This window comes from Schistocerca gregaria, chromosome 2, assembly GCF_023897955.1.
Source record: "Schistocerca gregaria isolate iqSchGreg1 chromosome 2, iqSchGreg1.2, whole genome shotgun sequence".
NCBI classification, from domain to species: Eukaryota; Metazoa; Arthropoda; class Insecta; order Orthoptera; family Acrididae; genus Schistocerca; species Schistocerca gregaria.
In genome coordinates this window covers 1011924470-1011951381 of record NC_064921.1, presented here as the reverse complement: position 1 = coordinate 1011951381, position 26912 = coordinate 1011924470, and the positions used below count along the sequence as shown (strand labels likewise).

Here is a 26912-nt window from a genome sequence, read left to right as displayed (position 1 = left end):
GATGAAACTCTAATAGTCATGGGGGATTGGAATGTCGTTGTAGGGGAAGGAGTAGAAGAAAGGGTTACTGGAAAATATGGGCTTGGCAGTAGGAATGAGAGGAGAAAGGCTACTTGAGTTCCGCTATAAAATGGTGATGGTAGTAAAAAATACACTGTTGAAAAATCACAAGAGGAGAAAATATACTTGGAAAGAAGCCGGAGAACGGTAAGATCCCATGTGGATGACATCACGGTCAGAAAGGATTCCGAAAGCCGATAATGTAAGGGGTACCAAGAGGCAGAAAAAGATGGAGATCGCATTTGGTCATGATGTTTAAGAGAATCGTTCGGAAGAATTAGTGTGGAAGGAAGTGGGATGCTGAATTACTGAGGTGTGATGAGGTACGTTTGAAGTTAGCTAAGGATGCCGATACTCTAATAAGGAATACCTGAGTTGACAATTCAGTTGAAGGGGAGTATACATCTCTAACAATGACAATCACAGATGTTGGATAGCAAACATAAGTATAAGGAAGGTAACTGCGAAGAAACCTTGGGAAACTTAAAAAATAATGTAATTTATCGATGATAGAAGGAAGTACAAAAATGTTAAGCGAAAGACAGGAATACAGCAGTATAAATCCCTTAAGAATCAAATACGAGGGTTGGACTTCAATAGTGGCAGCTGCACTATGTGATCAAAAGTATCCAGACACCTGGCTGAAAATGACTTACGCGTTCGTGGCGCTCTCCATCGGTAATGCAGAATTCTATATGGTGTTGGCCACCATTAGCCTTGATGACAGCTTCCACTCTGGCAGGCATACGTTCAATCAGGTGCTCGAAGGTTTCTCGGGGATGGCAGCCCATTCTTCATGGAGTGCTGCACGAGGAGGGGTATCGAGGTCTGTCGGTGTGGCCTGGAAAGAAGTCGGCGTTCCAAAACATCCCAAAGGTGTTCTGTAGGATTCAGGTCAGGATTCTGGTGGTGGTGGTTAGTGTTTAACGTCCCGTCGACAACGAGGTCATTAGAGACGGAGCGCAAGCTCGGGTTAGGAAAGGATTGGGAAGGAAATCGGCCGTGCACTTTCAAAGGAACCATCCAGGCATTTTACTCAAACGATTTAGGGAAATCACGGAAAACCTAAATCAGGATGGCCGGAGACGGGATTGAACCGTCGTCCTCCCGAATGCGAGTCCAGTGTGCTAACCACTGCGCCACCTCGCTCCGTGTCAGGATTCTGTGCAGGTCAGTCTGTTACATGGATGTTATTGTCGTCTAACTTCTACGCCACAGGCCGTACATTATGAACTTTGAGGGTTGTTTAGGAGTGTGGAAATCTCGCGTGCAGACGCATGTCACGAGTGACACCCAGTCACCTGACCACGTTCGAGGTCCGTGAGTTACGCGGAGCGCCCTATTCTGTTCTCTCTTGATGTCTAATGGCTACTGAGGTCGTTGATAAGGAGTACCTGGCAGTAGGTGGGAATGCACCTACGTTTTTGGGGGTGTCCGGATACCTTTGATTTATTAATTTACAACATACAAATTATGGACATATTTCAAAGTTTCACTGTCGTTCAAATGTAGTCACGAGCATTGAGTGTACCCGGTTGTCAGACAAGTAGAAGCGCCACCTATTTAAAATACAATAAAATGGTCTAGAACGTGTAAAATATTTTATCTTGAAATACGGTGATCGTTTCGACCAATATCTGATCATCTTCACACCGTTATACACTCCTTGCTGACTAGTGGAGCTGGTGCCATGGAGCACTAACTGCTCTGAGCTGGTGTAGAGAGCAGTTGCTCTTCACAACAGCCAAGAGTAGTTAGTGGTCCATGCCACGAACACCAACAGTCCGCAAGCTGTATATAACGGTCTGAGGATGATCAGATATTGATCGAAATCGGTCATCGTTTTATAAAATAAAATATGTTACACTATCTAGACTGTCTTTGTTATATTTCTAAAAGTATTTTATGAGCTATGAAATTTCCTAAAACGTTTTTTCTTTTTTTTAAAATTAAGCGCCAGTTATGTTGATAGTTAGAGTGGAGCTATCTATTGAATAACTAGTCTCTGTCTCAGTTCCAAAATGTAAGCCATGATGTGCTTCTTTCATCTTAGGAATCAAGTTGAAGTCACAGGGGCTTAACTCCTGAGAATGTGATGAGTGGTGCAGCACTTTCCACCCCGAACGATCGAACAAATCAGTCACAACTCGACACATATGCTTCCTAGAATTGTCCTGCAAAATAATGGACGGGTTGTGTAAACAGTGTTGCCGCTTCTTTCTTTAAGCTGTTCATTTTTGGAATACAGCCTGCTAGCAGCCTAGAGAAAGAAGCGGCGACACTGTTTTCAGGACCCAACATCATTTTGTTGGACAATGCTCTATTACATATGGCGCAAGTTGTGATTAATTTATTCGATCGATGAGGCTGAGAAGTTACTGTAAAATTCATCGATTTATCTGCAGTATGTCTAGACATGTCCTCTCATTTCCCATCCTATATTGACGTTGTGATTGATAACGGGATCAAGAAGTCAGAAAAATTAAGACACGTCGGCCTAGAAAAAGCGTTTCACAACGTAAAAACCTGCAAGATGATCCAAATCTGAGTAAAATAGGTATAAGCTATAGGGAAAGATACGTAACATGGAATATGTAAAAAAAAAAACAAGAAAAAATGGAATGGAAAACCAAGAACAAAGTGCTCAGATAAAGAAGTGTACAAGACGGGGGTGCAGTCTTTCCCCCATGCAACAATGACGGAAATAAAAAGAGAGGTTCTGGAGTGGAGAACATGAAAATTAGATTACCGTAGCCGAAGTGGGTACTCTTGGTCTAAATATGTCTACTTGTATCGAACTTTGTACTTAATTTGTGGAAGAAATCGTTGAGAATGAAAGTTTGGAGATCAGCATTCTATGGTAGTGAAACATGGACTGAGGAAAAACCGAACCAGTGGAGAATCAAAGAGTTTGAGATGTGCCACAGAAGGATGCAGAAAACTGAGCGGACTGATAAGTTTTCCTCAGAATAGGAGAAGGAAGTAACATGTGGAAAACACTGACTAGAAGAATGGACATGATAGCAGGATATGTGTTAAGATATAAAGGAATAATTTTTTTGTACTGTAGAGGGTAAAAATTGTAGGGTAAGAGAGAGGCTGGAATACCCCCACCAATAAGAGGGTTGGAACGTAAATAGTGTCAACTATTTATTGACAACCGATACAAAACAGTTACATGTTTCCACCTGTTACTATCCTTCAAAGTATTCACCAGCGTTGTGTAGCATCCGTTGCCGGAGATATGGAAGGCGTAGTATACCGTTAGCAGAGCCTGTTCTGTTGATGGCGCGAATGGAGCTTTCTACTGCCTGTCGAATCTCTGGAACAGTTCTGAAGCGAATGCCACGAAGTGGTTCTTCATCTTCGGAATCAAATCAAAGTCACAAGGACTTAAGTCCGGGGAGTATGGTGGATGGTACAGTACTTCCCAGTCCCATAGACCGAACAGAGCAGCCACAGCTTGCGCTGTATGCGCCTGTGAGTATTGTCGTGCAAAATGATGGGTGGGTTGCGCAGAAAGCGTCGCCGCTTCTTCTGCAAAGCTGGTCGCAGGTGATACTCCAAAAACGAACAGTAATACGACTTACGTCCTTATGACTTCAGAACTGTTCCAGAGATTCGACAGGCAGTAGACCGCTCCATTCGCACCATCAACAGAACAGGCTCTGCTAACTGTATACTACGTCTTCCACATCGCTGGCAACGGGTTCTGCAGCTGACTACTTTGAAGGACAGTAACAGGTGCCAACATGTAACTCTTTTGTATCGGTTGTGAATAGTTGCCACTATTTAAGTTCCAACCCTCGTATTTAAGTACAGTGTGCAAGTGCTGCTGTGGGATGAAGAGGTTGGCACAAGAGAAGACATCGGAAGGTCACATGAAACCCGTCGGAAGACTGATGACACAAAGAAAAAATTATTGCAGTCTCGGACTTTCGTGGCAGAATCTGGTAGTCTGACTGTAACACGTTAGTGTGTTGTGATTCGGTCACACTATAACCTTCAGTGTTAGTGTTCCATGAAACAATCTCACGGCTTAAAGAAGTATGTTATTTCTATTATGACTTAGAGCTGGGATCCCCAAATTGCAAGATCATGAGGACCAAAAAACAAATTTTAAATCTCCGTAGGGGCCAAGTAACGCATTTATCAAAAAACAATGAAGAAATTTGTTGTTGTTTAACACAAATATAGTATTCAGTGAAAATCTAAGGTACACTTGACTACTCTTTAGTACACTTTGAGTTTAGTATGAAATTAATCGTTTTACTCCAAAATTTCCTCGTAATGAGGTTTTCGCTTTTGCATGAGTAAAAATATCTCATGAATGTTCGTCATACTGGTTACTTCTCTCTTTCGATTTTGTAAAGAAAGAAAATATTTGTTCACTTCTGTAGGTAATGATGAAGACAGATAATTATGCTCGTGCAAAATCCTCAAACTAGCTTCAGTTTTGTCCTCGAAGAACCTTGTAAAACTGAACAAGCCGTCCTTCTTCAAAAATTGTCCTTCATGGTGTCATTAGCTAGCAGCTCAATGACCTCCATTTGCAGTGCTGCCTGAACATCTCCCACTTCAGGAAAAGGGGTTAAAGAAAATTTTGGTATCACTGGAATGAGTATCTAAGTCTGAGAACCTGGAAGAGAAACGTTTCTTTGGATGACAATGTAACTCTGTTATAAACGAAAGTCCAAAAGCTGAACCACCCTTTCATGACGTTAATGACAGAGAGTAAGAAAATATGCTGCCTGACGTTGCGTGCAGAAAGTTTCAGTTTCTATCTGAAAACTTTAGTATATGACAATAGGTCACAAATAATGTAATCCTCCCCTTGAGTTTTTAATTGATTGCAGAGCAACATCAGCCAAGATCGCTAATTCGCATAACTATTCTTTGTCTGAAAGGACATCTAAAGGCTGTATCTCTCATTCAGAAATATTAGGTTTGTGAGTTAAGTTCCTTGCTTTTTTGTTTTACATGTACTTACTCCGTGTGATATGGGTTTATTTATCGATTTTCAGTTTTTGTGTGTAATCCACTGTTATATGAGTTTACATATTGTCATTTTGTAAATTGGAGTTAGTGAGTGGAGCTGTGGACGCCAGAAAATGAAGTGCCAAGGGGAGAAATTGGAACATTTCCGACGTACTCCTCGGTTTAACTTCAATAGAGGGATGACATCAGCGCAGGCTACCAAAAACATTTGCACAGTGTATGGGGATAGCGCCACCGGACACAGCACAGCAAGAAAATGGTTTTCTCGTTTTAAGGAGAATCGTTTCGAATTAGTGACTCTCCACGTTCAGGAAGACCTACATTGTTTGATTAAGATCGTCTAGTCACATTAAACTACAGTGACCCAAGTCTGTGTACTCGGGAACTGGCAAACGTGATGAACTGTCATCGTGCGACATTTGCTTGCGATGGGAAAGTGTCTAAAATCTGGTGTGAGGGTACCGAATGCTCTAAATTAAAAAAAAAAAAATAAAAAAATAAAAAAAAAAACTGTACAGGAGTGCGGTTGTGAAGTGATTCTGCGCCCACCTTATCTACCTGATCTTGCGTCTCACATTTGTACTTTCCCCGATCTCTGTCGGACAAGCTTCGAGGAACTTTCTTTCCGGATAAAAATGCGCACCTAACATGGCTCGGCGAGTTCTTCGTCTCGAAATCACGTGATATCTTCAGTCGTGAAATCGAAAAGTGAACTAGCGTTGGAAGAAAATAGCGGTGGAGGAAAATATATTATTGGTGACTAAAGTCTGTTATGTGTATTTATTGTAACTTACAGAAGACCTCAACGAACTTATGCATCAACCTAAATATCTCCATTCTCAAATAAAAGAAGCTTGACAAAATTTTACCACAGGTAAACCAACTTCTTGTGACCTGGTGTGGAAGATCTCTTCACAAAGACTCAACCTCGCCTAGGAATGCCTTGAACTGATAGTATCTGAGCCCATGACATCGAATGAAATTGACAACAGTAATTAGAGGCTTCATTACACATTGACTTTGGACAAAGTGCTGATGAAGTACACAGTGTTGTCATGGGTTTGGTAACAGCACTTGTTTCACATCCTGTCTTTAGTCTTTCAACGTACCTGCAGATTTGCCACGGATATTTCTCTTTGCATCTTTATAACACGTGTCAGCCAAGAAAGAAGAAAGTTGCACTTTTCAGCTAAAGTGAGCTGTACCCCTTCAGAGATATCCTCACCGTTTGCTGTACCATGCAAGGAGTATTCAGTAATTTCGGTAACGTTGTCAAAAGCCTTAAAGACAACAGTACTTGAGCAGCACCAGAAACGTTTGTATATTCAACGAGGGTTAGTGAGCACCGAGCAAACTTAGATGTCTTTAATATAAGTGATTTGATAAATTACTGGCAATACTTCAACTCGGCGAATCACTGAATTTACTGGAAAAGTACCTACCTTACATTTTTCTGTATTATCATGAAACTGTTCTTCAACTGTAACCTCTTTACGTAATCAAGGTCGGTGAAGGCCTTGCCTTGTTTGGCAGTTTCATTGCCAATTTGGTAACTTGACTTCGTAGCGACTTGCCTTTCCTAAGCCTCGTAAGTTTCTTTCTTTTTTTTTGTTGTTGTTGAAAACAAAGTCTACATTCCAGTGTCTTCAGTTACTGTTCATGTACCATGCCCTTTAATTTATCAACCTGTGAACCATGATTTATTTCGTAGAGGAGACAACTATTGTATTCCTTAAGAACAGAAATACACGTTGGGTAGTTGTCTTCTGTAACGAAATATTTCACAGCCCACGTTGCACTGAAGATACATTAACTATGCATTTTTCTGTTTTTAGTTTTAGTGGGTGTATTGCACACGCACTGGAACAAAAGAAACTTGAAATAACAACAAAGCGAACGCAGCGAGGAAGTGACAGTAAGATGCCGATAGAGCTCATCTGGTGCCATATCTATTATTTATGCACAACCGAAGGCAGTGCTTCTAGCTGCCACTCAAGAATTAAACGAGTGGCAAGGATCGCGCGCTACTTTAAAAGACCTTCATTCAGGTGCGGACCGGACTGAATCCAATCGCGTGCCGATTATGGCCCGCAGGCCGTAGTTTGGAGATCCATGACAATATTTATCACGTGCGGGGTTACAGTTCTCTTTAGTACAGAGATAATTTCCGCTGCCCAATTGTTTTCTTATTAGGAAGATTCTTAGATAAATGAATCTACAATCTTTGATACCAAAGTAATCGTATTGTAGATCATCTTTCGATTTTTGACCCGAGACGTACATGCACTACAGTGTAATGAGCGTCTTTTGCAAGGAGGAGTGAGGGAAAAACGTAAGGAATGAAACATACACGATCAATATTTCACTAGTTACACACCACAGGAGATGAAGTACTCGTTTATTGGTACAGGGTATTCTGCACTGTGTACCCACGACAGTGTTACCTCGATCGTTAATCGTTATCCGAAATCCAGAGTGCATCAGTGCCGCCAGGATTACGTAATATTTCTATGAAGGCACCAAAGGCGAGGCGACTGATTAGATAATCGGCAATCGACTACAGCAGTGGCGCCCTACAAGTTTCGCGTATAAGTACGCCGTACAGCTGCAGCGATGGCGGAAGAAGGCACCGTCGTCTTCTGCCTGCTACTCTGGAAGCGGCGCCGCTTTCAATGCGTCCTCTGCGTGGCTGTCCTGCCATGTTTACAATACTCCTACTACTGTCGTGTTTCGGTAAGCAGCAGCTCATATTGTGTTTACTGTTGACTGGTGGACACACGGCATATTTTAAAAACATAGGGCACCGCTTACAGATTTTATTTCACAAAAAAAATTAGAAGGGCTATCAACTGTACCAACCGCCTACAAGGTTAGCAGAAATTACATAAGTAAATGTTATTTTATTTTTGTGAGACGATCTCATTCTATAAGCTAAACAAGTAACCCCCTCCAGGTTTGAGCCATTAAGCTATGCCGACCGGAGTGGCCGAGCGGTTCTAGGCGCTACAGTCTGGAACCGCGCGACCGCCACGGTCGCAGGTTCGAATCATGCCTCGGGCATGCACATGTGTGATGTCCTTAGGTTAGTTACGTTTAAGGAGTTCTAAGTTCTAGGGGACTGATGACCTCATAAGTTAAGTCCCATAGTGCTCAGAGCCATTTGAACCATTAAGCTATTTTTCAGACATCATGACTTGGGTCAACATCAATCATGGTGTTCAACAAGAGCACCATAGCGTAAAGTTTGCAGTAAAGTGGACTTACGGGACGCTGTGTATTCATTCAGCCACTGGTCAAATATTGTTGAGAAGTTGCCGTAGTGATAAAACCGGTTCTCGTCCGACCACCAGAGTTAAACACTGTTGGTTCAAAAAAATGGCTCCGAGCTCTATGGGACTTAACATCTGAGATCGTCAGTCCCCTAGAACTTAGAACTACTTAAACCTAACTAACCTAAGGAGATCACACACATCCATGCCCGAGGCAGGATTCGAATCTGCGACCTCTAGCGATCGCGCGGGTCCAGACTGAAGCGCCTAGGACCGCTCGGCCACACCTGCCGGCTAAGGACTGTCGGGCTGGGATAGCACTTGGTTGGGTGGTCTGGTCTGCGGAGCGCTGTTGGAAAGCGGGGTGTGTACAGCCGTTGTGAGGAAAACTCAGGAGCTACTTGACTGAGAACTAGCGGGTCCTATCTCATAAACTGACATACGGCAGGGAGAGCTGTCTACTGACCACTTGCCCTTCCATATTCGCATCCCGTGACGCCTGTGGGCTGAGGATGACACGGCGGCCTGTCGGTACGGCTGTGCCTCCATGGCGGGTTCGAGCAGAGTTTAGCTTAATTTCAGGTTGGTTGAGAACACATGTACTAAAGAAATGATCGAATACATGTCACTATTTAGGATCAGATTCAGTTTTCAGCTATTTCTGTATTCTGATGTGGCGAATAAAAACACCGGAAAACATCAGTGTGATTACAACGATTTCGGTTGTGAAGATTTCACCAGACAGTTTTCTCTTCATCTGTTTGCAATCGTCTGGAATGCTGGGGTGTTTTGAGTCACTCACATTGACTGTCTGGTTGTCGACTGCATCTGTTGCAGCAAAAGTCGCGTGTTCAGTATGAGAGACGGTACCGTCTCTTACTTCGTGGCACATTTAGATGCCGCGGTAGCCTGAGCTGGTGCCATCGAGGTTCGGACTAACTTTCTGCAGTTTCTGTTTCGCTTCAGTTTCCTGTCAGTTGCATTTCGTTGATTCTTCATCTCGACTGTACTGCCAGAAGAGATTTTTCCACCTTACTGACAGTGGCCAAAAACAGTGTGACTGAAATCAGATAGATGCAAGTATCAATGGAAATCACGTAAGAACTGAGAGCGGATTCATTATCGACACCGCGTCTCGCGCTGGAGAAATTGAGTGCTGGTTTGCTGTGCTGTCCAGTCAGTTTCTTTTGAACAGACTAACGACGATTTTCTTTTTCTAGAGATCGTCATGGTACTGATTTTAATTCTGTGTAAATCCAGCGTTACACGCTTCAAAAACCTCGATGATTGCGAAAAACATAAAATTACATTCTGATCCCTCCTAAACCGTGAGGATGGTCAGAGATGTATGACATTGGTTTCAGAAGACATAAATCTAGAAAAGCCGTATCAGTGTCAAATTCTTAGTGCACTTCCTGAATGAAGCCGTGTGGATAGGTAAATAAAATTTCTTTATTTAATCTGGATTAAAATTAAAGAGCGACAGGCGTTATACAGCATCATGCTACAAAAGATGAAAAATTCAGAATAAAAAAGAAATTAAAAAAGTTCAGTAGCCAAAAAGCTTAGAGCTTGCAAAAAAACGTTAAGAGTCAGTATTAAAAACCTGTTACTACTCGGCTTGTCAATCAACTCCTTTATTATTTTTTCTCTTCGTCCCTATCAAAAGCTGTTCGTCTTAAAAATATGAACTTCAAAGAATATTAATTTCAAAGATAAATGGTAAAAAACTACTTAAATCTGTATAGTTGGGAACTCATTAAATTAGCTTTACAGAAGGCGTCAATTAGTTCATCAGTTCACCTGGATTAGCCTTTTAATACTGATGTTAAACCGCAGTTTTCAAGTTCTAAGCTTTTTAGTGAATGAACTTTTTAAAAATATGTTATAACTTTTTAATTTTTTTCATGTTTTATACCTTCGTGCTGTGTAACAATCGCCTGTTGCTCTGTATGTTATTTTAATTACAGATACGTGATGGCTGCAGTAGCCTAAGCGGCGTAACAAATAAAGGTATTCTATTAAGCGATGTGGACTGGTTTATTCACCAAATATTCACACTGATCTAGAGCTCCTACAGGAAATTTATTTCCCTTGTGAGTTAAGTTCTACTTCAGTTGTTTGTCTCGCAGAGCTCAAGGCGTATACGATGTACGCGAAGTGCATGTGCGCGTGTAATTTTAAAAAGCCGGAGTTACCATTTATTGTTTTAGTACGAGACGAGGTATGGAATGGGTAAGGCCCGAAATGCCGAAATCCACCTGCAATAAGATCAGCCTGTGATAGCAGCGGCGCCCATCCGTACTGGTCAGTAGAAATACAAGAAGAAAGAGTTTGTTTCCGGAAATTACGAGGGGAATTTTGCGTTTGGAACGCGGTTACAATTCCTCGAGGGTAGCACTGGGAGTCGTGGTCCGTGTGGGGTGAAGACATATTTAAAGTGTTGCCTGTATCATGTCGGTAACGAATGATCTCTGTGACCAGTACAGAGCGTCCCTCTGTGCAGAAACATTCGACTGAGTTGACAATTGCGTTGCCGTGCGTGGACGTGGAATTTCATCTGTAATTTGGAAGTTTGGTTTAGTTGGTGGGCACGTTAGGAAGAGCTCGCATAGCAAAGCGGGGAACCATTTGATAGCTCGGGGTGGTGTTAAATGAACAAGGCGGGCTTGGTTAGGCGTAAGAGAAGACAATAAATTATCCTTTTTTGAATTTAGCCTGTTATCATCTTTTGTTTATGGAGAGGGTCATCAGTGGAAGTTGCTGGAAACCAGTTGTAGTTAACATGTTAACAGAGTCTTCCGACGGTTCTTGGTAAAATAACATTATAATAAATGAAAAGCACCTGTTTGTTTTTGTTCTACAGTATTGCGCAGCAGACTGATTCGGAAACAGAAAACTGGTGCTTTTAATTTATTATAATGTTGTAGCTATGTTTGCAGCGTTCGTTTTCCACTTCAGTTGACTCAGAGCCTTTTGATAATCGATGGGTTGCTATAGGGCATTTGTTAGTGACGTAAAAGTAGAGGCAGAAAATATCGCTTCAGTTGTAAGCACGTTTTAAATTTTTTTATTTTTCATTACTTAAACTACGGACTCTGTGCTCTGCGCTCGCTGATCGTACGCCGCGTCCTTTACTCCCCACTGCGCGGCTCAAGGTCAAATGGCTCAAATGGCTCTGAGCACTATGGGACTTGACATCTGTGGTCATCAGTCCCCTACAACTTAGAACTACTTAAACCTAACTAACCTAAGGACATCACACACATCCACGCCCGAGGCAGGATTCGAACCTGCGACCGTTGCAGTTGCGCGGTCCCGGACTGAGCGCCTAGAACCGCTAGACCACCGCGGCCGGCGCTCAAGGTCACAGATCAAAATTATCACACCTGCTGATGGGCATTTAATAGCTCGAAACCGGTCTTGGTTGAAGCACTAAAAAACAAAATTATAAAACCTTGAAACTGAATCGGTATTTTCAACCCCTAGTATAATGCTCTGGCAGGAATTTTTTGCACTGACATAAGAGCTGTGGTAATTTTAACCCTGTCTATGGGGGTCAAAGCGAGGTTGTCGACCCTTATTAAGGCTGATTTAAAGGTGTGTCAGTGATTCGGGATTAATCTGTTTCCGAGTCAATCTGCTGCGCAGTACGTCGCGTAATGTGTCTCGCGCGTTACATAAAGAGCGCACAGATCCTGACCGAGGCACGGAGGGGGCTTCTAACCACCTGCTACAATGCTGAACTATAACGAACCGAGAAATGCAAAAGTTTCGCAAATTGAAAACTAAATTTTAAATCCTTTTTGTGAAATATTAGAGACAGTTTTACCGTAGAGGTGGTAGGAAATAAAGAAATGCACCTTATTTTGACTCTGGCAACAGTGTCTAGCGGCTGCAATAGCGTTGAATGACTTCGTAATAATCAGGTTAGTGTTTTGTTTTCGTGAGTGAAACAAAGTTACTTTATTCAACTATTCGATGACGTGAATCCACATCCGCATCATCAAATCAGTTTTTTTTTTCTGACACAGAGGAAAAGTCGAACAATCTTTGCATTGCATTCGTAAGGCCGTTACATAAACGTAGCTCTGTACGTCTAAACTGTCTTCTTCCAGAACAGATAACCAACTGTACTTACGAAAATTGCCGTAATGGTGAGATTACAAATTCAATGTTATAATTATAGAAGACATTAACATTTACGGATTGATATGAGAATAAATTTTCACTTTACTTTTGACTGTTGACAACAGAATCATCACTAAGGTATCGATTTGTTACACTTGGTTCTTTTTACTTTACAAAAATATATCATTTCATTTGTGTTTGCTTGATCTGGACTTGAAAGGAGGAACAAGAAGACTAGCTTATTGGAGAGCTTGCATTCTTGTATAAAAAAAATATAACGAATGTTCTCAACAACTTTGAAAACGGTAATGGGATTTTATTTACCGAACAGTTTGTTAATAAACAAGGCTATCTGATCTAAAACTGAGAATCGTGCAAAATCTACCAAAAGTGGTATCGGACGGATATATACGGAGAGACCGCCATCGATAGATTGTTACAGACTCCACGCGACAGTGCAGAAGTTCTGTGGATGAGACGGAAGGAATGTTTTAAGTTGCTGGTACAGTAATGCTGTCTGCTGGGCCAGGGATCGACGCCGGATTCTGATTTTTTCGGAAAACGCTCTTCGTTTCGAACACTTTTCATCCGTGATAAAGTTTCCCGTCAGCGCTACTGAGAAGTAGATTAATTCTAATGTAGGAATCGCAGTGTGCGTCCTGCAAATGTAGTGAGTCCCCAATATCTTACTTTCGTAAAGGACTCATCACTCCAGCTTTGCTCCAATCTGCACTGGACTGACACAGTACTGAAGTGCATTAAATTCTTATCTTAGGCCTATGCCCTAAATATGTCACTGTAGAGGACGTTATGGGGCCAGGGGCAGCCTCGTCCCATCGAGTGTATTAAGGGTCGACGAGCGGCGACCTGCTTTCTCTTATCCCGTCGGTTACGGTGTGGATACGGCCCTCGGACTTCTTCAGTTATCTCTTTGAACCGTGATTCGCAGTTATGATTCGCACTTATCTTCTAACTGATAACTACGAGAGACACTCGAAGTATTTAGTCGATTGATTAAGTTCTCGTGATTAACTTGCGTCACTTAAGCACTAACAGTCTCGATGAAAGTCCATATTAAAGACTAAGCAAGTCCTATAATCATTTTCTGGCACTGAATTCAAGGTCACTTTATACTTCCGATGGATAATTTTCGTATCGACAATTACATCAGACACTCAAATAAATAAAATTAAAGCAATAACAGCCCTCGGTCACAAAAATTAAGTCTTTTGATCTGGTTTTGGCACTACTGTGAGTGGCTTCATCAGACGATAAGAGTCTGTTGCTACCTGTGGCTTGAAATGTGTGCGTAGTCCATAGTGGCTTACCTTCCATGTATTCTTTTTAAAACAAATTGTGATGATAGCTTAATCGCGGAGTGATACAATAGTGTACTTGGTCAACATAACAACATGTTTTCGTGTTTCAGATCTGCATTTTGCTGCTTCTGATGTTTGTGTGCGTGTACGTCACAAAAGTGGGGGAATACATTACACACACACACACACACACACACACACACACACACACACACATTATACTTTTAAACTAGTTCCTTCCTCGTTCCTATGCAATACAAGGTATTGCTCCGTGTCTAATGACACTGATGCAGACTATTTTTTCCAAAGAAAGATCACCAAAATCGCATATTTTCAGAAGTTATTGGTTTATTTACAGGAACAGTTTCGGCATCCCATTAGTGCTATCTTCAGGCCCCTGTTCACTCTTTGTATAGGCAATCAAATACATCGATGCATGCATGACTGGACCATGAATACGTGGATTTCGTGTAACTATTGTGGAGTGTGCACTTCGAAGACTTGACAAAAACTGATAACAACTTGTTGTCCAGTCCGCGAAGCACACACTCAACAAAACGTTGACGGGATCCAGGTATGAAAGGGTCCAGTTATGCATGCATCGATGTATTTGATTGCCTATACATGGAATGCAAGAGGCCTAAAGTCGGCCTTAATGAGATGACGAAACAGGTAGCGTAAATAAAATAACAACTTCTGAAAACATACGGCTGTTTTTTTCTTTGTTAAATATATGATCGACCGGCATTCCGTATCCACGATGGATGATGGTTCAAATGGCTCTGAGCACTATGGGACTCAACTGCTGTGGTCATTAGTCCCCTAGAACTTAGAACTACTTAAACCTAACTAACCTAGGAACATCACACACATCCATGCCCGAGGCAGGATTCGAAACTGCGACCGTAGCAGTCGCACGGTTCCAGACTGCGTGCCTAGAACCGCGAGACCACCGCGACCGGCCACGATGGATGAACAAAGACTGATGTAGACGGGACGATAGATATTTTCCTTCCTATAACAAAGAAAGTCACCGTCTGGGACACTTTGTATGTTAATGAGGACGGCTGGTTTCTATCTTTACGACAGGTAATCCTCTCATCGAACATCTAAAAAGGAAGAGATAGGCGCACGATACTACATAACTGGTCACAGTACACAAATAAAAAATAAAACATCACTAAGCAATGAATACCTAATTACTGCGATGCACAGCTAGCAGGACGGAGATCAATTAAAATTCGGGAGGTTGCGCAAGTGGAACCATAATAAACGTTATCAAAATTGTATTGTGGATGACAACGTACTCTAGCGCCCTCATACAATTGAAACCGTATTCATAATAAGCTATTAAACAAAATGAAGATTGAAATGATTTTTTTTTGTTTCGTATAAATTGTTATACAAAACTTTAAAACTGTATTAGTTTAAGAAGGACTATAGCAGTGTAGGCACAAGAGGGCACCACCCGCAGTTGGGCGACTGAGCGTAGAGCGTTGAGCGTGACGTAGCATGTTTATACTCGGTGCAGCCAGCCGATGGCACAACCCACTTAAGAAACAGGCTTGTCTGCGATTATGAAATCAGGAAAACATCAGAAAAGGTAGATTTTGCAGAGAACCTCACCGTATATGTTGAAACAGGAACGCTGAAAAAACAGGTACTGTTGATTAAAAAATCGTGTTAGGTTCTTTTCTTTTTGCAGAACATATTTCACGATCCTTCAGCTTCTCTAGATATCTCCCTACTAGGCTTTATAGTAGGTATCCATCTTGTGTCAACGACCGAGATTATATGTTTGGCTGTTGACCCGGAAGTATGTGTGCGCCTATTAGTTAGGTATGATGCTCTACTTTTAATTTCTAAAGTGCCAATTTTTGTATTTTGTGTGTAACATTAAAATCAGCTTTTTTAGTATTGTAATCCTTTCCCTTCTTTATTACATATTGGGTCTTATAATGACCTGTAATAAAGATGAGAAGAAGGTTATCGTAATAAACATACGAAGCGACAGAGACGGTGTCTTTCTTTGTTTTAATATAATTGGTTACGGTTAGCTGAGACACCATGTCTTCAAACATCTGTGTATAGGATACGATGTATGTGACTCCATTATCAGCCAATCTACCCGCCTTTAGAGACAGTGTTGTTATTCCACTCTTCCTCTCTTCACCCTCACGTAGGACTTGGCCCGTTGACTTTCACATTTCGATGGCACACGTTGACTTTCACATTTCGATGGAACAGCAACAGATTAAGCTAATCATTTGTTGTTTCTGACTGTTGCAGCAGCAGCCGCATCCGTAGGCGATTCGCTATGGGCATCGCCGCTGCCTGTTCGCTGTGGGGGACCTAACTGTAGCCGCTCTGCCTCGCAAAGTGTTCACGACAGCAGTGCAAGGTTGTCGACTACGCCGGGGCTGGCGCTGCTGAACCACAGATCTGACAACACTTTCTCAGCACTACGGTCCGGTACGAGGGACGCTGCCAAGTCCCTGCGCAGTCTCCACCACGGGAAACTGGGTGGCGGCAAAAGGAACAGTATGCCGGCAGCCCCGACATCTTTCGTAATACACGACCAGTTCCGCGGAGAGACGTCTACTGCAGGTCACCACCAAACACCGTCGACATCTGGTGTCTACAGTACGGCATCTGATGTCGTCAGTGGTCAACACCTCTCCGATGAGTCGGAGACTTACTTCTCGAGGAAACACGTCGAAAAAGTCGGGGTGAAGTATGTAAGCGATGAAGGAACGACTGTCTCATCTGTTTATTGGCAGAGAAGCAACCACGAGAGGCAAGTTTCGAAGGCTGATCTAAACAAGCTGTACACGGAAGTAACTCTGAACGGGCGTCATTGGTCAGACCGGCTAAGTTCTAGAACCAGTCCCAAGCAGAACATGCAGAAGTCATGGCAACAGGGCAACGTTTCTACCCGCAAGTCGTCCGAATCGGACAACTGGCCGTCCAGTGGAGTTTTACGTAAGAGATTCTGGAAACATCACAACAGCATGGCTTCGGCCGGAGAACTGGTACAGACGGTGAAAGAACACCCAGTGACACTGTCATCTGTTGACAATGACGTCATCAGTCTAGGAGACAGTGCTGCAGCCGGAAAAGAGCAACCTCAAAGTGAGTCGCCACTTTCATCGGCGAGAGAACTGGGAATCAGTCCGCAGAATGCAAACGTACCATCTCTTCCACAACCTACTGCTTCTCTTCCACAGCCGTTCCGAATCAGCGTCGAGGGACAGCTTTCGGGGGATTATCGACCATCGGGAACTCCTGACACTCATGAGCGAATAGACCACGGCGAAACAGCGGCCTCAAAGTCAGAAGATAATAGTACTGACGCCGCAACGCTTCCGTTAACAAGCGTCAGCGAAGATGTCTTCGGCCAAAGCGATGATAGTGGAGTCGAACCTCCAGATTCCGATCTCCTGGAGCAGAAAGAGGAACTAGAAGAGTCAATTGCCAGGGATGCTACACTCATAATCGTGTTCGGTTGTCTTGCTGTGGCGAGTCTCGTAATGTGGAGAATCATCAGGTGCATCACTATCCATAAAATAAAACAGTATGAAAAGAAATTGGAGGCACAGAAAGCTACTACTGTCTGAAAAGTTGACTAATTGAGCCATACTACAAAGATCACAAGAGTAATATGTGTATTCCAAGTACGCAACAACAAAAAGAGGGGTCCTATTTCAAGGTTTAGTCAGTACTGCAGTAATCTGAAATGTGTTTTGGTTTTGGAAACGGTTATGATTTTTCTGTTATTTTGCGCTAAATGCAATTCTTTGTCTCATTCGTGTAGCAGTATTGGAAAAAATGGAAAGTTAGGAAACAAGACATTTGGACACCGTTACACACAGTAAAGTGAAAATGTTCTAATGGCATGCTTAAACTCCAATGCTCGAAGGATGCCGTTTAATTCTCTGATGTTCCTTCTGTAGATCTGATATACGATTTTCAATTTGGAAATTTGTGATTTAAAGAAAATGATTTCTGTGAAATCTTTACATTATTTACTTATATCTTGCTGTGCAATCACTATTCGCTACAATTACGCCATTTTCACTGACAACAATAACATGATTGTTAAAATAAAACTATATATTTTGACAACAGACGTGTTTTTTGTATTTACCGCACGTGAGAAAGATACCTCAAAAACTCCTACCCAAAATATTCCTGTAGGTCGTAAGTCGTCTCACTGTAGCTAATAGTGAGTGAACTGTAACTCAATTGTCTTTCAATAGAAAATGTAACGTATGAAACTGAATTGATATTTCTAATAAACAGTACCCCATTAATATTAGTTCTACAACATTATAGTTTGTAGAGCCTCAGACTTTCAAGAAGAGAAATTACTGTTTTTCAGAAGTAATTACTTTTACTTTCTTTGAGGTGGTAACATAAACGATAGAGAGAAACGGAAAATCGGTATTTAAAATTAACAAAAACTGCAGTTTAGGCTGAAATGCATTTCAGAGAAGTAACTTCTACGCCTATTTAATTCCTCTTTATTTTTATTCGGTCTGCAGACATGGGTGATGTGCAATATGAAATCCCTAAGATTTAACGTATGAGACCTCGCAGATTCTAGTGAAGATCAGTCTATCACCGCACAATAGTTACAAGAAGATAAGCCGAGGAAACAATTAAGATGCAACACAGAATAGTATAATGGGACAACCAATTTTGAGAAAGCTTTTAACTAAAATTTGAACAGATTCTGTGTTAACGTCACTGATTACACCTAAATCGTTAAGTTCAAGAGTAAATACACCTCTTACACCGCTTCTATTAGACTGCAACAGAAAAATGAGAAGTACAGAATCGAGGGGGGTGTCTGACACGGAACACGTAAAACAACCAAATGCACCCAATGATACACAGATACACTACGCAACACAGAAGAAGCTACAAGTATGGACTCCACAGACAAGCAAAAAGATATAAACATAACACGCTGGTCAGTCCAGTTATAAATGTAAGAAAATCTAAAACATTTCACATGGCCAAATATCACCACAAAATAATCACAAATCACTATAAAACAGAAAATGATAAGACAGTGATGAGAGTATGAGGGGTAACAGAACTCGTATAAAATATAGAGGTACCACACACAGCATCACTGACTTCATTTGACAAAGAACAAATGACACTTACCACCGAGCGAGGTGGCGTAGTGGTTAGCACACTGGACTCGCGTTCGGGAGGACGACGGGCTCGAACACGCGTCCGGCCAATCAGATTTTCCGTGATTTCCCGAAATCGCTTCAGGCAAATTGCGGGATGTTTTCTTTGAAAGGACACTGCCGACTTCCTTCCCCATCCTTCCCTAATCCGATGTGGCCGTGCTGTTTGGCCGCTCCATGTCATTGATTGCGCGGCCTCTCCCGCCGGAGGTTCGAGTCCTCGCTTGGGCATGGGTGTGTGTGTTGTTGCTGGCAAAAGTTAGTTTAAATAGTGTGTAAGTCTAGAAACTGATGACCTCAGCAATTTGGTCCCTTAGGAATACAGACACATTTGAATACATTTGAACAATCCGATGGGACCGATGACCTCGCCGTTTGGTCCCCTCCCCCCCCCCCCCCCCCCCCCGGCCCCCCTTCCCAAGTAAACCAACCAACCAACCAACCAATACATCCGCATCAAAGAACCCGTAGAAATCGTAGAACAAATCTCACATCCCATAGCAATCTCACTGGAGCAGTAATAACAGAAATAACGATTATGCTGAAACTGATTATTGAACACAAATGTGGGGTGCTTCAACATGAATATATGAGTTTAATACTTTGCAGCATTTACGAGGTATGTGCCCTAAGTAGGTTACGTTTCGTTAAATAAAACAAAGGTGTACACATACAGAAGAAATATTATTGTACAAAAATCTACAGCTGTTAAACTACTTTTCTACATAGCTTCCGAAATTTTGTAGGCACTTGTCATAGCGTGGCACGAATTTTTGTATGCCTTCTTCATAGAAGGTTGCCGCCTGTGTATTCAACCACTTGGTAACATGTTCTTTCAGCTCGTCGTCGTCGTTGAAGTGTTGATCACCAAGGACAGATTTTAGACGTAAGAATAGATAAAAGTCGCTAGGGGCGAGGTCCGGGCTGTACGGAGGATGATCAAACGCGTCCGAGTGAAATTCCCATGAGAGTTGTTTGGTCACATTCGCCGTGTGAGGTCGGGCATAATCGTGGAAAAAACAACACCTTTTCACAGCAATCCTCGGCGCTTGTTGTGTATTGCGCGACGAAATTTCTTAATGGTCTCGCAGTTACCATGTGCATTGATCGATAGGCCTCCTGGTAAGAAATCAATCAGCAAAATGCCTTTGCTGTCCCAAAAAACGGTGCAAATGACTTTTTGACGTGCCAAGATTTGCTTAGGGTTAACCTTCGTTGGGGATGAAGTGTGCCTCCATTCCATTGAGTGCCGTTTTGTTTCAGGGGCGTCGTACGATACCCAAGTTTCATCCCCCGTGACTATGCGAGAAAAACTGAATGGCACTACCCATCGTTGGTTTTTGTGTTGTTCAGTAAGACTTCTGGGTACCCACCGCGAGCAAAGTTTTCGAAATTTCTGTTATTCAGTGACAATTTCAGGAGTTAGCGATCATAAGATTTATCGAACTTCCATAGCAAGGGCTCTAAATGTCAACTTACGGTTGTGCTTAATCTTGCCTTCAGTTGTGTGAACCAGTTGATCAGTAACCACAGACAGGTGTCCACTTCGTTCTCCACGTGTACTTGATCACGTCCTGCATTGAACAGTATGACCCATATTCTAACCAATGAATCACTCGTAGCATTGTGTCCGTAAACCCCGCAGATTTGCCGACGAATTTCCTTTGGTTTAACTTTCTTTGCATTTAGAAAACGAATCACAGATATGATTTCAAACGCGACGGCATTTTCAATTACGGCTGACAGTACAAAGAAGCACTACAAAGCAGACGTCGGCAGCAGGGATCTAAAAATGACGTACATGTCCTCTCCTTGAGTCAGGGGAATTGCTGCGCATGCTCGGAACTGCGATCGTAGCGCTGCCGCGGATAGAAATAGAAACGGAACTTACTTTGTGGACGACCCGCGTATTACATTCAACTTACAGTTTTAGATATTACATCAAAAGAAAGAGCAACTGAAATAGTTTTGTTTGTATACTTGTGTGCAAAGGGAAGAACATAGAACGAAAATGAGTGACTGAAAAACCTGTTGAACGAATGAGAGTCTTTCACGCGCAGCCACGAGGAATCACTTCGGAAGGCTAGCTGTGAATTAGCAGTTCCACTGAAGTATGTGTGAAGACTTTTAAGGAAACGCAGGCCGCTATGCCCTTAACATCTGCAGTTGTTACGAGCTCTCAGGTCCAAAGACTATGATTTATGTATGAATATTGCAAACAAAATATTGCTACATGACAGTGAATCTTTTCTAGATTGTGTCGTCTTCACTTCCCTAAATTGAATGTTTGTTGTGCGGTATTCCGGGAGAAAGTATACAGGGCTTTCTTTCTCGGCAGAGCAACAGTACTGGTGTTTCTTATCTTGATGCCTAGGCCTAAGGCTCTCTTCTTATCAGGATGAAGCTGAAGCACAAACTTTATTTGGCAGCAAGGTGGTGTACCACATCTCTGGCATAACTCAGTATGCGATTGGTTAAATGACACTGTACCCGACTGCTGGATTGGCCACAAGGGGTCGGATGACTGATTTTGCATGACCTACGCGCACACAAACGATCTGACACCACATGATTTTTACCTTTGGAGGTTTATGAAGGATCATGTGAGTATGCCTCCGCTACCTGCTTATCTACTTGACTTTAGAAGCAGTATTGTTGCGTCTATTACTCCAAACGCAGTGCGCAAGGTTTGAAAGGAACTCCCATCTGTGCTTGATGTTTGATGAATTAACATTAACATTAAAGTTTAACATTTGTAAGAAAAGCTGTTTGAATTGCTCCTTCATTTGATAGATTATTTATAATTGTAAGTTTAATGTAATAAATGCTACACTGCCTTAAAACACATATAAAACTAAATTCCGTCCGAATGGGCCTTAGAAGGTGCAAGGGTACCGACCAGCCGTCGTGTCATCCTCAGCACACAGACGTCACTGGATGCGGATATGGAGAGACATGTGGTCAGCACACTGCTCTCCCGGCCGTATGTCAGTTTACGAGACCGGAGCCGCTACCTCTCAGTTAAGTAGCTCCTCGGTTTACTTAAAACACAATATATTCGTTCTGAAACACCCTGTACTTCCCACCTAGAATGAATGTTATCTGCAAAGTGAGGGATTACCCACGGGATGCCAATATCAAAACCCTCAGCCAACATTTTTCCAATATTCAGAAACGAAATTAAAAAAAAAATTATACTGTTGAAAGACTAACAATCGTATATTTCCGTAGGTACGTGGATGATGTCATTTGTCTGTAAGTTAAGTCAAATGGGAAAGTACAAGAACTGCACTCAGAAATTAACAAAGCAAAAAGAAAAACAAATAAATTCTCTTTACATAACAGAAGTAAAGCAATCTTTTGACAGTAGTAGGGTACCACCAGCCACAGACACAATAATACATTGCACATCCAGTTATCCCCACAGCCAGAAGCAAGCTTAACTAAGACACATTTTATATAGAATATTCAGGATTCCAGTAAATACGAGGAACTATGAAAATGAAATGAGTACAATCAAACTGTACAGATAGCTACGGACATTGGGTATCACAGACTAAATCAAAAATATAAACATAAATACGAAACAAACACAACACATCCAGACTGCAAGAAAACTCGCAAGACCCAAACCTCCAAACTCATAAATGAACCATACATAGCAACACCAGTCAAAATCGAAGCACATGGTACACGATGACTTACATACATAAATTAGCACACAGAGTTGGCGCATATACTAAAGAAACAGAGACCCCATGTAATACATAAATTTGTGTAAACTGTCCAAACAAACCTAAACCAACCAACATTGAAGACAGACAGCTTCCAGGGTTCAGCAACATACAAAATTTAATGTCGAAGCTGTAATGTAGTGTGCATAGGCATGACAAGCAAGAGTTTAAAACACTGTAAGGAGGACACATCAATTGTTGTCAATGTGAAACAAATTATTCTACATTTTCAGAATGCCTGAAACACCATAATAATCATCTTACCAACTTAAATCAAGATATAAATATCATTAGGAATACAACCACTACACAACTTATGCGAATGCAGGAACACTATCGTATGTAGAAAGCCAAAGCAGGAACAAACATGTGATACATGACCAAACGCAAACCAAAAACAAAAAATCCTTCCATACATATAGCCGTGTTACAACAATACAAACAACCATGTTAAAATCAACACACACACACACACACACACACACACACACACACACACACGCACCCACCTACCCACACACCCACACACACACACACACAAACACACACACAGAGGCATATACCAGTGTAAACAAATATTCATTTCCTAGTGCTGTGAAAACTGAATCTCATAAGGCAGAAATCGGCAGTACAGTTGTAAAACGGGAAAAAGAACACGTTTGGTCCAGCAGCTCTAAAATTATTAAACTGAAATTTATAACATCACAACATTATAGATCAGCAGAAACTACTAATAAACTCGGTAAGTACTCCAATTAAAAGAAGAAGTGCACCACGGAGGAATTATCCGAATAGAACGAAATTCGGTGGATGTGACGAACATGTAGAAGCAAATCAATCATTGCAACTTCAGAAAAGTTGGACGATTTAATCAAAGAGAAAGAGCTTCACAAACTGGGCGAGTAAATAACGTGTTGGTCCGTCTCTGTCTGTATGCAAGCAATTACTCGGATTCAAATTCTGTCCAATTTGCCTGTTAGGTCGCCAAAATCTCGAGCTGGGAGGAGGTCCCTGCCCCTAATGCTCTAGACGTTCTCAGTTGGGGGGATCAGGCGATCTTGTGGGCCAAGGTAGGGTTTGGTAAGCCCAAGGACAAGCTACAGAAACTATCGACGTGTGCGGGAAGGCATTATCTTGCTGAAGTGTAGGCCCAGGATAGCTTGTCGTGAAGTGCACCAAAATGGGGCGTACAATATCGTCGACGTACCGCTGTTCTCTAAGGGAGTCGCGGACTATTCTTTAAGGGTGCCGCGGATGAAAACCAAAGGCGTCCTGCTATGAAAAGAAATGACGTCTCAGAACATCAGTCCTGGTCGTCGGCCATATGAAGCGCGCCAGTCTGGTTTTATCCCAACGTTGTCCAGGGTTGCACCAGACACGCCTTCGCTTGTCATCGGGGCCTGGAATCCCACTGACTGGAACAGAATTGTCTTCAGTGATGAGCCCCGATGACCAACGAAGTCATCTCAAGGGACGCCCCAGACAGCGGTGAGATTCCAACCTACAACCAACCCGTGAGTGAGGATCTGATGTCCCATTTCTTTTCATAGCAGAACCTTTGGTTGTGATTCGCGGTACGCTTACAGCAAAGCAGTACGTCGACGAAAATCGACGCCCCGTTTTGTTGATACGTAAGGCAGGACATCCTGGGCTTGTATTTCAGCACATAATGGCCGCCCGCACGTGGCAAGAGTTTCTACTGTTTCTCTTCGTGCTTGCGAAAACCTACTTTGTCCAGCAATTGGAAACACGTGAAGCCTTATGGGCAGGGCCCCGAAACATCTCGGTATTTTTGATGATGCCAATTGGACAGTATCTGTCAAGAACCAGAAGTTGTACAGAGTTTCAGAAAGAGCGTAAGGGAACAATTGACAGGAATGGGGGAAAGAAATACAGTAGAAGAAGAATAGGTAGCTTTGAGGGATGAGACAGTGAAGGCAGCAGAGGATCAAGTAAGTAAAAGACGAGGGCTAGTAGAAATCCTTGGGTAACAGAAGAGATACTGAATTTAATTGATGAAAGGAGAAAATACAAAAATGCAGTAAATGAAGCAGGCAAAAAGGAATACAAACGTCTCAAAAATGAGATCGACAGGAAGTGCAAAATGGCTAAGCAGGGATGGCTAGAGGACAAATGTAAGGATGTAGTGGCTTTTTTCCACGATGGGTAAGACAGATACTGCCTACAGGAAAATTAAAGAGATCTCTGCGAGAAGAGGACCACTTGTATGAATATCAAGAGCTCAGATGGAAACCCAGTTCTAAGCAAAGAAGGGAAAGCAGAAAGGTGGAAGGAGTATATAGAGGGTCTATACAGGGGCGATGTTCTAGAGGACAATATTGTGGAAATGGAAGAGGATGTAGATGAAGATGAAATGGAAGATATGATACTGCTTGAAGAGTTTGACAGAGCACTGAAAGACCTAAGTCGAAACAAGGCGCCGGGAGTAGATAACATTCCCCTAGAGCTACTGACATCTTTGGGAATGTCAGTCCTGACAAAACTCTACCATCTGGTGAGGAAAGATGTATGAGACAGGCGAAATTCTCTCAGACTTCAAGAAGAATATAATAATTCCAAGCCCAAAGAAAGCAGATGTTGACAGATGTGAAAATTACCGAACTATCAGTTTAATAAATCACAGCTGCAAAATACTAACGCCAATTTTTTACGGACGAATGGAAAAGCTGGTGGAAGCCGACCTCGGGGAAGATCAGTTTGGATTCCGTAGAAATGTTGGAACACGTGAGGCAATACAGGCCCTACGACTTATCTTAGAAGAAAGATTAAGAAAAGGCAAACCTACGTTTGTAGCATTTGTAGACTTGGAGAAAGCCTTTGACAGTGTTGACTGGAAAACTCTCTTTCGAATTCTGAAGGTGGCAGGGGTAAAATACAGGGAGCGAAAGGCTATTTACGATTTGTACAGAAACAAGATGACATTTATAAGAGTCGAGGGACATGAAAGGGAAGCAGTGGTTGAGAAGGCACTGAGACAGGGTTGTAGCCTCTCCCCGATGCTATTCAATCTGTATATTGAGCAAGCAGTAAAGGAAACAAAAGAAAAGTTCGGAGTAGGCATTAAAATCCATGGAGAAGAAATAAAACTTTGAGGTTCGCCGATGACATTGTAATTCTGTCAGAGACAGAAAAGGACTTGGAAGAGCAGTTGAACGGAATGGACAGTGTCTTGAAAGGAGGATATAAGATGAACATCAACAAAAGCAAAACGAGGATAATGGAATGTAGTCGAATTAAGTCGGGTGGTGCTGAGGGAATTAGATTAGGAAATGAGACGCTTAAAGTAGTAAAGGAGTTTTGATATTTGGGGAGCAAAATAACTGATGATGGCCGAAGTAGAGAGGATATAAAATGTAGACTGCAATGGAAAGGAAAGCGTTTCTGAAGAAAAGAAATTTGTTAACATCGAGTATGGATTTAAGTGCCAGGAAGTCGTTTCTGAAAGTATTAGTATGGAGTGTATCCATGTATGGAAGTGAAACATGGACGATAAATAGTTTAGACAAGAAGAGAATAGAAGCTTTCAAAATGTGGTGCTACAGATGAATGCTGAAGATTAGATGGGTAGATCACATAACTAATGAGGAGGTATTGCATAGAATTGGGGAGAAGAGAAATTTGTGGCACAACTTGATTAGAATAAGGGGTCGGTTGGTAGGACATGTTCTGAGGCATCAAGGAACTACCAATTTGGTACTGGAGGGCACCGTGGAAAGTAAAAATCGTAGAGGGAGACCAAGAGATGAACACAATAAGCAGATTCAGAAGGATGTAGGCTGTAGTAGGTACTGGCAGGTGAAGCAGCTTGCACAGGATAGAGTAGAATGGAGAGCTGCATCAAACCACTCTCAGGACAGCAGACCACAACAACAACAACATCCCCCAGGAGGACATCCAACAAATGTGTCAATCAATTAATGCATGACAAGCCAAGCCGAGTAACTACTTGCATAAGGGCCAGAGGTGGATCAACGCCTTATTTACTTGCTCAGTTTGCGAAGCTCTTTCTCTTGAATACACTCCTGGAAATTGAAATAAGAACACCGTGAATTCATTGTCATAGGAAGGGGAAACTTTATTGACACATTCTTGTTGTCAGATACATCATATGATCACACTGACAGAACCACAGGCACATAGACACAGGCAACAGAGCATGTACAATGTCGGCACTAG

At 42.2% G+C, this 26912-nt stretch overlaps 1 protein-coding gene across 2 annotated transcripts; it reads left to right on the top strand.

Annotated features, from left to right (window-relative positions):
- The first annotated feature begins 7679 nt into the window (after positions 1-7679).
- On the top strand, positions 7680-17904 carry LOC126336766 (uncharacterized). Of its 2 annotated transcripts, none has more exons than XM_050000776.1 (2): positions 7680-7791; positions 16067-17904. In XM_050000776.1, exons 1-2 carry the CDS (start codon positions 7731-7733, stop codon positions 17392-17394), a joined length of 1389 nt encoding a protein of 462 aa, XP_049856733.1. In that variant the 5' UTR covers positions 7680-7730; the 3' UTR covers positions 17395-17904. The 2 variants fall into 2 exon arrangements, with proteins under 2 accessions (XP_049856733.1, XP_049856734.1); XM_050000777.1 differs by having other exon boundaries at positions 16070-17898.
- Positions 17905-26912: the final 9008 nt, after the last annotated feature.

Excerpts from the sequence above, each read along its gene's own strand:
- LOC126336766 (XM_050000776.1), top strand. The coding sequence starts at position 7,731 with ATGCGTCCTCTGCGTGGCTGTCCTGCCATGTTTACAATACTCCTACTA. Across the intron at positions 7,792-16,066 it reads CCTACTACTGTCGTGTTTCG|CAGCAGCCGCATCCGTAGGC; the intron begins GTAAGCAGCAGC and ends TGACTGTTGCAG.